The sequence below is a fragment of the Stegostoma tigrinum genome, chromosome 4, assembly GCF_030684315.1.
Source record: "Stegostoma tigrinum isolate sSteTig4 chromosome 4, sSteTig4.hap1, whole genome shotgun sequence".
Classification (NCBI taxonomy): Eukaryota; Metazoa; Chordata; class Chondrichthyes; order Orectolobiformes; family Stegostomatidae; genus Stegostoma; species Stegostoma tigrinum.
Genome location: NC_081357.1, coordinates 20,043,528 through 20,057,707, shown reverse-complemented (window position 1 = coordinate 20,057,707; position 14,180 = coordinate 20,043,528). Strand labels below are relative to the sequence as shown.

Here is a 14,180-nt window from a genome sequence, read left to right as displayed (position 1 = left end):
CGCGAACATTGACACCTGAAAAGATATGGTTGCATGCGTACTGGTCCTTTGGCAAAATGGCCAATTGTCACAAAGGATATTGACAGACCTATCATGCACAGGGATCATTACAACAGAATCCATTCTCCCCTTAATGCAAATTCCTTCATGCAGAAGCCACTTTATAGTAATCAGTAACACAGTCCCTAGTTTCTTCCTTCCCACTTACAAGAAAACTATTGTCAATTGTTGTAATTTAACAGCTATCTCAAGTCACCCAGGATTTCCTGATCAGAATAGTTCAGAGAAAGGAGTTTGTATTGGCCAAGGTAAACTAAAAATGTTGGGGATAATGTTTTTCAAATGTGACATTAAACCAAGGCTCTGTTTGCTTTTCAGATGGATATAAATGTTCTGACCCCAGAGCCCCAGCAATGCGACTGATTCTTAACTGCCCTATGAAACGGCTAAGCAAGCCACTCAGTTATATCAAACCACAATGTTTTGTTTAATAGGAATAAAACTGACTGGACCATCCAGCAACAGCCTAGAAATAGTATACAACAACACTGCATCTAGTGCAAATAAGCTTTTTTCATTCATGGCATGGGATATGAGCATTGCTGAGTGGGCCAGCATTTAATGCCCGTCATTAGATGCCCTTGAGAAGGTGATGGTGAGCTGCCTTCTTGAGCTGTTGAAGTCCATTTGGTGTGGAGAGAGCCCACAATGCTGTCAGGGAAGGATATCTAGAATCTTGACATAGCCAAAATGAAGGAACCGTAATATATTTCCAAGTGAGGATGGTGAGTATCTTGGAGGGGAGCTTGTAGGTGGTTGTGTTCCCATGGATCTGCTGCCCTTGTCCTTTAAGCTGGAAATGACTGTAAGTTTGAAAGGGATTTTATAAGGAGCCTTGGTGAATTTCTGCCGTGCATCTTGTTGCTGTTACTGGGTGTCAGTGATGGAGGGAGTGAAAGCAACTGCTCTACTTCAAAATTGGTCATAACAGAAGACTTCCAAGGGACAGTAGAAATGTTTTAGAGATGTCCTCATGGCAGCCCCAAAGATATCAAATATATATATTAATTCATGGGAAACTCTGACATGTGACTGACCAAAATGGAAAAAGCTTATTCAGGAAAGTACCAAACTGAATAATTTTTTTCGGGAATAGTTGGAAATGTAGTTAAGATGTCAGAGGAAGCACACAAATCTCCAAGAAACCCATCTACCCAAACCTTTGAGAGTCCATAGTCCCTTATGTTGGACTTATCAGATATTTCAGAACCTATCCAGCCAGAGTGGAGGCAAGTTATTCTCAATCTAGAAGGACCATCTGAGAAAGTTGGGAAGCAACCATGACCCAGTCCTTGTTGAGCTGAAGTTCCATCTTTTATTGAGGACATTATCCATGTGATACAACCACTGTGGTGAAAGAGATATATTCGGAACAGACTTGGCAACTCAAAATACTCGGACACAAAAACCCAAGGGTTAGCCGTTGAACAAAACTGATCCACTGGTCGAGCAGGGAGTTTGGTGATGGGAATAAACTTGGTACAAGTTACAGTCAGTCGAAATGTGCAGATTCTATCTTCAAACTGCTGAAATTAGTTATACACCTTTTTTTTAATGATGCAATTTATTTTCTTGGGTTTTTTAAATTAATTTTTATTCCAAAATCACAGTTTTGGAGAGTCTGACTCAAAAAATAAGGTGATTTATGAAGAACAATTAGCTGGGAAATGATGGAATGCTTCAGGAATGTGGAGAGTGTAACAAACTGCACTAATCTTAAAAATCAAACTCCAAGCATTGCTCCCTTAAGGGGATTTAACAGGATTAAAATACAGAATGACACTGTTGCAGCTGCTGTCGCCTAAGCGCAACCATTCATTGGCACCTACAGTTGAACATGTTTTGTGAGTGTAAGGATATCAGATTTATGCCAGCAAAAGTTTCAGTTCTTCAATTACATCATCGCTCCAGTGCAATGGTCACCTTTCATTCAATTTCTTAGGAAAAGCAGAAAGCAGTTACAATGTTCTCTGTTTTTAAAATGCACATGAAACTTATTAATGGTTCCCTCAATACTGACTGATTGTAAAGTTGTCTCACCTAAGAAAGGGCTATATTTTAGTGTGTATGAGATGGTGCCCATTTGCTGTAGTCAAAAAGATCCAAGACATTGAGCAATTTTGCCTTTGTGTGCAATTAGTTTCAAATGTACAAATGATTTACACAATGTTTTCAATTCAGATAGAAACCAGAATATTCTTATCGGCTGAATTTTGTTTATTCAGCCATGGGTTCTATCACCAGGATTTATCGTCCATCTTTAACTGCTTTTAGCAGGTGAAGCCTGTGACGGTGAGAGTGGGAACAGGCAGCCCCGAGACAGTGAGAGCGGAAATAGGCAGCCCTGAGGTGGTGAGAGTGGGAACAGGCAGCCCCGAGACAGTGAGAGCGGAAATAGGCAGCCCTGAGGTGGTGAGAGTGGGAACAGGCAGCCCCAAGATGGCAGTGAGGGAGAGGTCAAGCTCTTGTGAGGAGTGTGAGCCCAGCGTGGCCAGGCCTTTATGAACTGTGATATTGAAATACTAACTGTGTTTCTTTGTGTTTCTACACTTTAGTAAGAAGGACTGTACTGTTTAGCTTCTTAACCTGCCTTCTATTTTTTTCTGCCTTGTACATTCTGTGCCTAGGTACATTTGTACCTAAGATGGTGCCATAAGTGGCAGCTTGTAAAGTTTTCACTGTACTTATGCGAGTGAGTATATGTGGAAATAAAAGCTAATTCTAATGTGTAACTTAGAAGTAGTTCTAATCTACTTCTTAAAGTTCATGTGGCAAAGGTATACCCGTTTTAGGAGTTCCAGGATTTTTACCCATTGATGGTGAAGGATCAGCAATATAATTCCAGGTCAGGATGGTGAGTGGGTTGGAGGGGAACTTGCTGGTGACAGTGTATCCATGTATTTGCTGTTCTTGTCCTTCCGAATGACATGTTTAGAAAGTAGTTGAAGATCTTTGGTGAGTTGCAGTGAAGGATCCTGTTGATGGTACACACTGCTCCTGTTGTGGGCCAATGAGTTTAAAGGTGCGGAATGGGCTACTTTGTCTTTGAATGTTATCAGAGCTGCACACATTCAGGCAAATTGTAAGTATTCCATCACATTCTTGAGTTGTGCCTTGTGGTAAATAGAAAGACTTGCACAATCAGGTGATGAGAGATAACACGGTGTGGACCTGGATGAACACAGCAGGCCAAGCAGCATCTTAGGAGCAGGAAAGCTGACGTTTCGGGCCTGGACCCTTTGAACTGTTTACCACAGCATTCCAAATCTTTAACTGTAGCTCCAATATGTGTGAAACTCACTCAGCTAAGTTTCTGATTCATGATCCCTAGAATGTTATTAATGGAGTTGCCATGGTAGTCCCACTTAATATCAAGGAGAAGTTATCAGATTCTCTTTTGTTGGAGGTAGTAATTGCTTGAGACTTGTCAGGCATGAATATTACTTGTCATTTATCAGTACAAGCTTGAACATTGTCAGGTTTTGCTGCATGCAGGTACAGAAGTATCTGCAGAGTCACAAATAGGTGCTGGACATTATACAATCATCCGCAAGCATTACTGCTCCTGACATTGAGACCTTCATCAAAGTAGCACTGCAGTTTCAGTAATGTCTTGTACTGTTCCTGGCATATTGTCTTAGATTCTCATTGAAGGAATTTGGATCCCCTCGCTTGATGGAAATAGTAGCGTAAGGGAGATGCTGTGAAATGAGGCTCTGATTGTAATGGAATAAAATTCTGCACTTGCTGATGGCTCATAACATGTCATGAGTGCCCAGTGAAAAGAACTAAATAACTGCAAGTTCTTTCTTTCTATTAGAGAAGCAGGAAGTTCACTTAGATGTCCTAACTGTGCTTCATTCTAAATCACAAAACAAAACAAATTGATGGCTGATCTACCTTGTTTGTGAAATGACTGACTATACTATATGGCAAAGCTTTAAACCTTAGCTAAGGTAACCCCTTTAGCACACCCCATTTTGGCATTTGGCCTAGCCCAAGCTAGCAAAATTGGTGGCACTCCTTTTCCCTTTAGATTCCACTGCCCACAGCTCCTGGCCAGGTATCGAGCTGAGGTTTGTAAAGATACTTAGTTTACTTACTTAGTTACATTATCTGTACGTGTTACAGCTGTACAAAACTCTGGTGCGGCCGCACTTGGAGTATTGCTTACAGTTCTGGTCGCCACATTATAGGAAGGATGTGGCAGCATTGAAAAGGGTGCAGAGAAGGTTTACCAGGATTTACTTGGAGATTTGTCTGGTATGGAAGGAAGGTCTTATGAGGAAAAGCTGAGGGACTTGAGGCTGTTTTCGTTAGAAGAAGGTTAAGACGTGACTTAACGGAGACATACAAGATGATCAAAGGATTAGATAGGGTGGACAGTGAGAGCCTTTTACTTCGGATGGTGATGGCTAGCACGAGGGGACATAACTTTAAATTGAGGGGTGCCAGATATAGGACAGATGTCAGAGGTAGGTTCTTTTCTCAGAGAGTAGTAAGGACGTGGAATGCCCTGCCTGCAACAATAGTAGACTCGCCAACTTTAAGGGCATTTAAATGGTCATTGGATAAACATATGGATAATAATGGAATGGTGTAGGTTAGATGGGCTTCAGATTGGTTTCACAGGTCGGCGCAACATCGAGGGCCGGAGGGCCTGTACTGCGCTGTAATGTTGTCTGTTCTATGTCCTATGTATTGTTTGGCCCAATACAATAGGTCCCGAGTTAACAGTCTGTTTTCTCATTTTCTAAATCCCTATCATAATTTCCAATTTAACATCCTGGTGCGATTCCAGACATGTTTGATATAAAATTCATAACAGTTGTGCAATAAGCCAAACATGGGAAATGATTCAAATGCATGGGTGCATCTTTATATATGTTCCTCAATTCCACAGCTGTTCCCACCAGGTGGGAGCCAAGCTATACTGTGTCCCAAACACACACTATGCCTCACCAAGGGTTAGGGTGAGGAGTTCAGTAACTGGTGCGATAACATAGCAGAACTGGTGGAGCTGGATGAACACTGCAGGCCAAGCAGCATCTTAGGACCACAAAAGCTGGCGTTTCGGGCCTAGACCCTTCATCAGAAAAGGGGAATGGGGAGATGATTCTGAAATAAATATGGAGAGAGGGGGAGGCGGACAGAAGATGGACAGGAGAGCTGCAGTGGGAGAGAGATCCCCTGAGGTTGGTCCGGAGGAAGGATGGTAACTTCTTCAGGTTAGGTATCCTGGAAGAGGCTTCGTAGTGAGGTTAAAATTGTGATCAGAGATAATGGGAACTGCAGATGCCAATCTCAGGGGATCTCTCTCCCACTGAAATACAGAAAAGGAACCAGAGAAAGGAATGCCAGTGAGCTCAAGGCCAAGGACCACTTCCACCTGACAGACACATCTACCAAACGTGTGGTCAGAGGTGTGGCTCCAGGATCAGGCTTATCAGGCGCACAATGACCCATTGATCCCATGCCCAGTGACATGGAATTTCCTCAGTGGATGATCATACTCGTTAGTGAATGCCAATGGTGACCACTCCTGCAGTGGTTTCTATACGACATCCATTTAGTGTACCATTTACTGTATGATGTATTTTTAACGATATCCTCTTTCTCTATCTCATGTGTGATGATACTCTGCGGTAACTGACATGACATCATTATGTATAGCACATTCTGCATTAGGTTTATATCCATGTGTTAAACCTTTGAGCTGACAGCTGATCACATCATGCTCCCTGTGCCACAACTGGTGCAATAAATGCACATAAGATATCCTCAAGGGTACCTCACCTGTATAAACTACCTCAGATTTTCCCGGTTTGCTTGAGTATCCATGATTTATAGGTACCAAAGGCATCATTTCTGATTGCAGTATTTGAACAATTTTCCTGCTCCTTCATCAATTTATGAAAGGTCCAGGCAGTACTCTCTAGTGGCCATGCTATGAATTACCCATGGGCTGTCCTTAATCTTTGACTGTTTTCCAAAATTTCCTTAAGTTGAGAGCTTACATTTTGAACCTTTTGCTCCACCATTGACAAATAACGGTAACAATTGACAACATTGACCAGTCTGCATTCAGCTGGCAGTTATTGGCCACTCTCCACCATGAAGATCAAAGGATTGTGGGTGGCACGGTGGTTCAGTGGTTAGCACTGCAGCCTCACAGCGCCAGGGACACAGGTTCGATTCCAGCCTCGGGTGACTGTCTTCGTGGAGTTTGCACATTCTCCCCATGTCTGCGTGGGTTTCCTCCGGGTGCTCCAGTTTCCTCCTGCAGTCCAAAGATGTGCAGGCTAGGTGGATTGGCCATGCTAAATTGCCCGTAGTGTTCAGGGGTGTGTGGGTTATAGGGGGATGGATCTGGGTGGGATGCTGCAAGGGGTGGCGTGGACCTGTTGGGCTGAAGGGCCTGTTTCCACACTGTAGAGAATCTCAATCAAAGATTTGGGGAGAAAGCAGGGACCAGTACTCAGCTGGCTGATTCATCAGCCATGATCATATTGAATGGCTGATCAGATTGGAAATCTGAATGATCCAGATCGTCTTGTCTCAGTCTGGGCAGCTGCCTTTCTCACAATTCATGATCCCTTTCACTTGCAGGTCCTGCTTCCTCACTACAGTCACAATTATAGGACATGAATCATAGAATACCTACAGTGTGGATGTAGTCCAGTCTGCACTGACTGCCCAAAGAGCATCTCACCCAGACATAGCCCTGTCTTCTATCCCTGTAACCTCAAATTTACCATGGCTAATCCATACTACAGGGCAATTTAGCATGGCAAATCCATCTAGTCTGAACATCTTTAGACTGTGGGAGAAAACCGAAGTATCCAGTAGAAACCCTTGCAGACACAGGGAAAATGTGAAAACACCACACACACACACACACACACACAGAGTCAGCCGAAGCTGGAATCAAACCCTCATCCCTGGCACTGTAAGACAAAAGTGCTAACCACTGGGCCACTGTGCAGCCCATAAGCTCATTTTCCAATATGCCCTGACAGTCTCATTAGCATTCCTATCATTAACTCGTAAGGAGTTAATCCAATCGATCTACTCTTTGTTGCCCTAAGTTCCATTAGGATCCCACGCAACAGATTTGCCTATCCCTATGCTGTCTCCTGAATGGCATTTACAAATTCTAAATTTCACATCTCATTCCTTCTTTCTCCCATACTTAAGTTTTGCAGGTGGTAGGGGTCATGAAATTTTGTTTGATTTCCAACGAGTTACAAATTACCTAGACAACACCTTTGCCATAGAATGGATATCAAACAGCGATGAATCAGAATACATAAAGGAGATAGAGGGGTTGGTATCAGAGTGCAATGATAACCACTTCTCTCTTAATGTTGGCAAAACAAAAGAACTGATCATTGACTTCAGAAAGAAAGGAGGAGAACATGCCCCCATCCACATCAACAGAGAGGAAGTTGAAAGTGTTGACAATGTCAAGTTCCTAGGAGTGACAATAGCCAACAACCTGTCCTGGACTTGACACATTGATGCAATGGTCAAGAAGGCACAACGCCTTTTCTTTCTTGGGTGACTTAGGAAATTTGGCATGTCCATTTAGGACCCTCACCAACCTTTACAGATGCACCATAGAAAGCATGCTATTCATGTACATAACGGCTTGGTGTGGCAACTGGTCTATCCAGTACCATAGGAAACTGCAGAAGATTGTATGCAGAGCCCAGACCATCACAGAAGCCAATCTTCCATCCATGGATTCTATATACACTTCTTGTTCCACGAAAAGGCTGTCAAAGTCATCAAAGACCCCTCGCACCCCGGTAATGCTCTCCTACAACCTCTTTCATCAGGCAGGAGATACAGAAATTCGAACACACACACCAACAGATTCAAGAACATCTCCTTCCTTGCTCTTATTAGACTGATGAATGGACTCTCTAACTTCAAGTAATGTTGATCTTATTAATGTTGATCTTCCTTTGTGCACCTCCTGTGCAGTGTAACCTGCATGCCTCACTCCATCTAAGCATTCTATGATTTGTATGTTCTTGCTTGCTATAATCTGCCTGTACTGCTCGCAAACAAGGCTGTTCACTGTACTTAGGTACACATGACCATTATAATTCAAATCAAATGGAAACATTAGAAATAGCAGCAGGACCTCCTCCAGTCTGCCACAGGCCTCAACTGCTTGATATTTCAAAAATCTATCCACCTCTCTTTGAATACTTGTAGTTATCTCAATTCCACAATTCTCCAAGGCAGTGAATTCCAGATGATTACTACCCTCAGAGAAGAAATTCCCTCACCTCTCAGTTTTAAACGAGTGTCCTCTCATTCAAGATTCCCCCACAAGTGGAAACAACTACACTGTCAAGACCATTCAGAATTTAGTATATTTCAGTGGGTTGCCCGTCTATCTTCTAATAAAGCATAACCTGTTCAGCTGTTCTCAATAAGGTAACCCCTCCATCCCAGGAATCAGCCTATTGATTCTCTTTTCAATTGTACAGCGTCATCTAGCACAGAAACAAACCCTTTGGTTTGACTTGCTCATGCCGACCAAGTTTCCCAAAATAAACCAATCCCATTTACCTGCGTTTGGCCCATATCCCTCTAAACCTTTCTTATTCATGTACCTTTCCAAATGTCTTTTAAATACTGTAACTGTACCTACATTACCTACCAATTCCTCTGGCAGTTCATTCCACATACAAACCACCCCCTGTGTGAATAAGTTGCTCCTCAGGTCCCTTTTAAATCTTTCTCCTCTCACTTTATGTCTATGCTGTCTAGTTTTGAATACCCCTACCCTAAGGAAAAGACCTTTGCTATTTACCTTATCTATTCCCCTCATGATTTTGTAATCCTCTATAAGGTCACTTTAATGCCCCTACACTCCAGGGAAAAAGTCAGAACCTATCCAGCCTCTCTCTGTAATTCAAACCCTTCAGTCCCAGTAATTGCTTCTAATGTTAGTGTGTCTTTTTTTTTAGAATAAAGGCACCAGAACTGTGCAAGATAACAAAGTGTGCAGCTGGATGAACACAGCAGGCCAAGCAGCATCTCAGGAGCACAAAAGCTGACGTTTCGGGCCTAGACCCTTCATCAGAGAGGGGGATGGGGAGAGGCAACTGGAATAAATAGGGAGGGGGGGGGGAACCGAAGATGGAGAGAAAAGAAGATAGGTAGAGAGGAGAGTATAGGTGAGGAGGTAGGGAGGGGATAGGTCAGTCCAGGGAAGATGGACAGCTCAAGGAGGCGGGATGAAGTGGTAGGTAGGAAATGGAGGTGCGGATTGAGGGAACCCTGCAGCCCAATGGTATCAATGTGGACTTCACAAGCTTCAAAATCTCCCCTTCCCCCACCGCATCCAAAAACCAGCCCAGTTCTTTCCCTGCCCCCACTGCATCACAAAACCAGCCCAGCTCGTCTCCTCCCCCAACTGCATCCCAAAACCAGCCCAGCCTGTCTCTGCTTCCCTAACCTGTTCTTCCTCTCACCCATCCCTTCCTCCCACCTCAAGCCGTACCTCCATTTCCTACCTACCACCTCATCCCGCCTCCTTGACCTGGCCATCTTCCCTGGACTGACCTATCCCCTCCCTACTTCCTCACCTCTACTCTCCTCTCTACCTATCTTCTTTTTTCTCCATCTTCAGTCTGCCTCCCCCCTCTCCCTATTTATTCCAGTTCCCTCTCCCCATCCCCGTCTCTGATGAAGGTTCTAGGCCCGAGATGTCAGCTTTTGTGCTCCTGAGATGCTGCTTGGCCTGCTGTGTTCATCCAGCTCCACACTTTGTTATCTTGGATTCTCCAGCATCTGCAGTTCCCATTATCACCAAAACTGTACAGATTTCTTGTTGTGGCCTCATCACCAATAATCTGCACTGTTGTAACAAGACTGCTATTTTTAAACTATCTAATTATAAAGGCCAAAATTCCACGTGCCTTCTTAATTATTTGCTGCAACTTAATCACTTTGAAATCCTTAGTCACTTGTCCCGCAAAATGCAAGCTCCCCTTGGGAGGTCTAGGTTCCAGTTCCCTCTGCGCTGTGTCTTAGCATCTCTAAACAGGTTGATTAGAAAATATCTAAAAGGTATTCCTTGGTCTGAACGCATCTGTAATGGTATTTCCAATCTTGGGATTGCCTCTTTTGCTGTTATTCAAACAACATATGTCATTGAACAGTGTCATGTGGGATAAACTTTCACCCACTCTGCAAATTGGTCAGTAATGGCCAAACAACAACCTTATCGTGAACTTGGCTGGAGGGTTCTTGTGAAATCCATTTATAAATTAATGGGTCCTTTGATCAAGTACAGCACAACCTGGCGACCTTGACTGGTCTTCACAGGTCAGTTTGGGCACGTGCTAGGCATTGCAGGCAGTGTTTTGCTATGTCGCCTCCCATTCCATGCCACCACCAGCATCAACTCCTCCTCCGTAACATGGTTTCCCTCTCAGGAGTGCACTTCTGTGGTATGTTTTATGAGGTGCAGACCCTCGACGGATGCCATTGGCATCTTTTACCACTCCTTGTTTCTCCCATTGCATTTTTTTGTCCTCTCCCGTATCCCTGCATGAATGCACCATATTTATTTCCTCCAAAGCAATTGCTGTTTCTGCTACCTGATGCTCGAGGTCAATGCTCAGCCTTCTTAGCCTCAGCCTGCTCTTCTGTTAACCTCACTGAATGCAGTCTGTCCTTTCAAATGTGCTTTTTTGCTGCCTCTAGTAATAGTCTAACAACACTCACAGATTCCTTAGTTTCTGTCTCATGCTGTATATGCTGTCATCCTGAGATGACGTATCCTTTGCACTCCATGTCTTTCTTTAACATGTAATTATGCAAAATCTCAAAGACTTACCTACTGTCTATGTAAATCTTCGCCTGCTAAGTGGAGTATCACTTTGTGTTCACATCTGTATTCCACATTGCAATTTCTTCTCTTCACCACAGCTGAAGATGTGTATGGTCACTATCTATCTGTGTTGGTATTGTCCACTGATAAATTACCATGCTCAATAACATTCTCGAGCAGAAATTGTTGCTAATTTGCAATTACTAGCTCATTGGCACAAATGTTCAGAGGATGTCTCCCCTCATGGGCGAATCTAGGAGTAGAGGGCATAGTCACAGGATAAAGGGAGGCAATTCAAGACTGAGATGAGGAGGAATTTCTTCTGTCAAAGGATTGTGAGCCTTTGGAAGTCCCTGCCACAGAGAGCTGTGCAGACAGAGACCTTGTGTAGTTTTAAAGCTGAGACAGCTTTCTGATCAGTAGGGGAATCAAAGATTACAGAGAAAGGAGAGGAAAGAGAATGTAACCGTTTGTTAAATCAGTAATGAGCCTATTGAATGACAGAGCAGGCTCAAGGGGCCAAATGGCCTATCCCTGTTCCTATTTGTTATGGCCTTACAGCTGATTTACCTGGTTTATGGGATGTTGCTTACTTAGAATGGGTGCTCCACATGTCCACAAAAACCAGCCACAACTGACCAGAAATATTTCAGTACTTTGAGATGAATCACGCACAATGTAAACAAAAGTGCTGTCCTTATTCTGTTTTATTCTATTTCCCTTCCCATTCTACACAAATTAAATTCATGAAAGATTAAAACAGAAGCTTCTGAAAATAAACCATCACTCTAGAATCGTTACATTCGATCAGGCTAACCATAGCCTTGGTTCGAGCATGAAGATAAATTTCAAACGTTTGCACATTGTAAATACAACAGTTGCCAAGCTAAACACCATCTAGAAACCCTTTAATGAACATGCAGACATAACACATTCCAGTTACTCATAAAACTGCTATGTGGAAATGACTTCACTGTTGTTGCCTTAAGTATAAATCATATGATGCTTATGTATTTCCGAAATAGTATGGCCTCTCTATGCTTTGAAGATACATGAATTTCTGCCAAAATGGATCAAGTAGTGATAATGTCACTGGCTCATTAATCCAGAGGCCTAGGCTAATAATTATAATTAAGGGTAATGGTGAGAGGGTGGGTAAGTGGAACTGAGGCCATGAAAAGATCAGCCTTGATCTTATTGAATGACAGAGCAAGCTCGAAGGGCCAGATGACCGACTGTTGCTTAAACCTTATCTTTTGCACTGATGCACTTGGCATCCCCACCACTGATTGTCAATGGGATTATTTGTGGCACCTCCTCCTCCTCCAGTGAGCTGTTTAATTATCCACCACCATTATGACTGGATATGGCAGGACTGTAGAGCTTAGATCTGATATGTTGGTTGTGGAATCAATTAACTCTGCTGCATCTGCTGTTTGGCACACAAATTGTCTTGGTGTTGTAGCTTCACCAGCTTGAAACTTCATTTTTAGGTATGCCTGGTGCTGCTCCCGGCATGCCCTCCTGCACTCTTCATTGTGAATTCAAACTCCACATGAGACTTCAGACCCACTATAATTAAATTGGAAATGAATTTTAGCCTTGTGAACAATGCCCACCTTCCATTAATAAATGTATTTGTGCCACAAGTAAGTTTGTACATTAATAGTTCTTGTTGCTATCAGCTGTGCATTTGGAAAAGCCATGCCCCTGCTTGGATCTATTTACTTTATCAATCCCTTTTGGTTTCTGTCCTGGACTTGTAGTTCAATTGTAGTCTCCCCACCAAGATTCCCGGTGTTATATCTAGTGATTGTTTTCACGTTCCTGTATTTGTCTTTTCTTTCTAGACATTTTTGAGTATATGTTTCTAAGCTCTTCGATTTTCTGTTCCACATGTATACGGCTCATAAAGAGCGGTGTCCTGGCTGGCCTTCAATTTACCATTGTCCATGAACTTGAGCTCATCCAAAAGTCTCCCATCTATATGCTGTCTCTCCCCCGCCTTTTAATGGTGGTCTGTAATGACCTCTGGTCTGGCAATACCACAGTTAGAACATAGAACATAGAACAGTACAGCACAGTACAGGCCCTTCGGCCCACGATGTTGCGCTGTGGATTAATCCTAATCCAAAAATAAAATAACCTAACCTACATTCCCCTCAATTCACTGCTGTCCATGTGCATGTCCAGCAGTTGCTTAAATGTCACTAATGACTCCACTTCCACGACTACCACTGGCAAAGTATTCCATGCGCTCACAACTCTCCGGATGAAGAACCTCCCTCTGACGTCTCCTCTATACCTTCCTCCTAACACCTTAAAACTATGGCCCCTCGTGGCAGTCAATCCTGCCCTGGGGAAAAGTCTCTGGCTATCGACTCTATCCATGCCTCTCATTACCTTGTACACCTCGATCAGGTCACCTCTCTTCCTCCTTCTCTCCATTTTGGAGGCACCCTCTCCAAAGCCTCCACATCTTTCCTATAACGGGGCAACCCATGGTGTTAGAATTGATTATTAAAAGTATTATAAGTAACATAAGGCTTTTATCCTGGTGTTCTAAAATCTCTATGACTCAGCCTCTCCTTGAATTCAGACCCCTTGCATATCTTGAATTTTCATCACTGTACGATTGCCATTCATGCCCCCAGCTGCTTAGAATTAGCTTTAGAATTCCTTCCCTAAATATCTCTCCATCTTCTTTCAGAAATGAGTAAAGAAAACACGGACAATACATGGCAGGTCAAACAGCATCCGTGAAAAGAGATGGAAGTTAAAGTTTCTGGTTGTTTTAGTCACAATTGGAAAAAGTTAGAAATGTAGCAAGTTTGGAATTTGAGAATAGCTACAACAAGGAGGCCATGTTGAGTACCCATTGTGTCCATTCTGTCTGTGCTGGTTGTTTGCACAGGGAACTCTTGTCTCTCCTGCCTGTTCCTGTAGCTCTGTGAATATAATCACTTCATATACTTTGCCAGTTTCTGTTCTATAAGAGTGTCATCTTGTAACTGAAAGAGTTCTTGCTGAGGAGAACATTAAGCACCACCAAACTGACGGTATTAAAATAATCTGCAGAGGAGAACAGCTTTGGACTTCAATGGAGTATAAGACCTAATATCAGGATGTCCCTCCTAGTCTTGTAACAATGGTCACCCCAGTGTAACTTTTGGACTTGGTTGCTATCATGCATTGTTACAGCTTGCTTGAGACAACAGCCTCTTCTTGTTAAATTATCTTTCCTCCACTGCACTGAACCAAC

At 43.0% G+C, this 14,180-nt stretch overlaps 1 protein-coding gene across 2 annotated transcripts in view; it reads left to right on the top strand.

The window, feature by feature from the left end:
• The window catches only part of LOC125452241 (fibulin-7), an 81,154-nt gene that overhangs the window by 50,936 nt on the left and 16,038 nt on the right, over positions 1 to 14,180 (top strand). Inside the window, exon 9 of one of the 2 annotated variants that reach the window (XM_059645724.1) lies at positions 379 to 606. The exons of the other annotated variant lie outside the window; for it this stretch is intronic. Within the exon in view, the coding sequence (XP_059501707.1) occupies positions 379 to 491 (113 nt within the window). The 3' untranslated portion in view covers positions 492 to 606. Of the gene's footprint in view, positions 1 to 378; positions 607 to 14,180 lie in introns of those variants that run through there. 2 annotated transcript variants of the gene reach the window in all.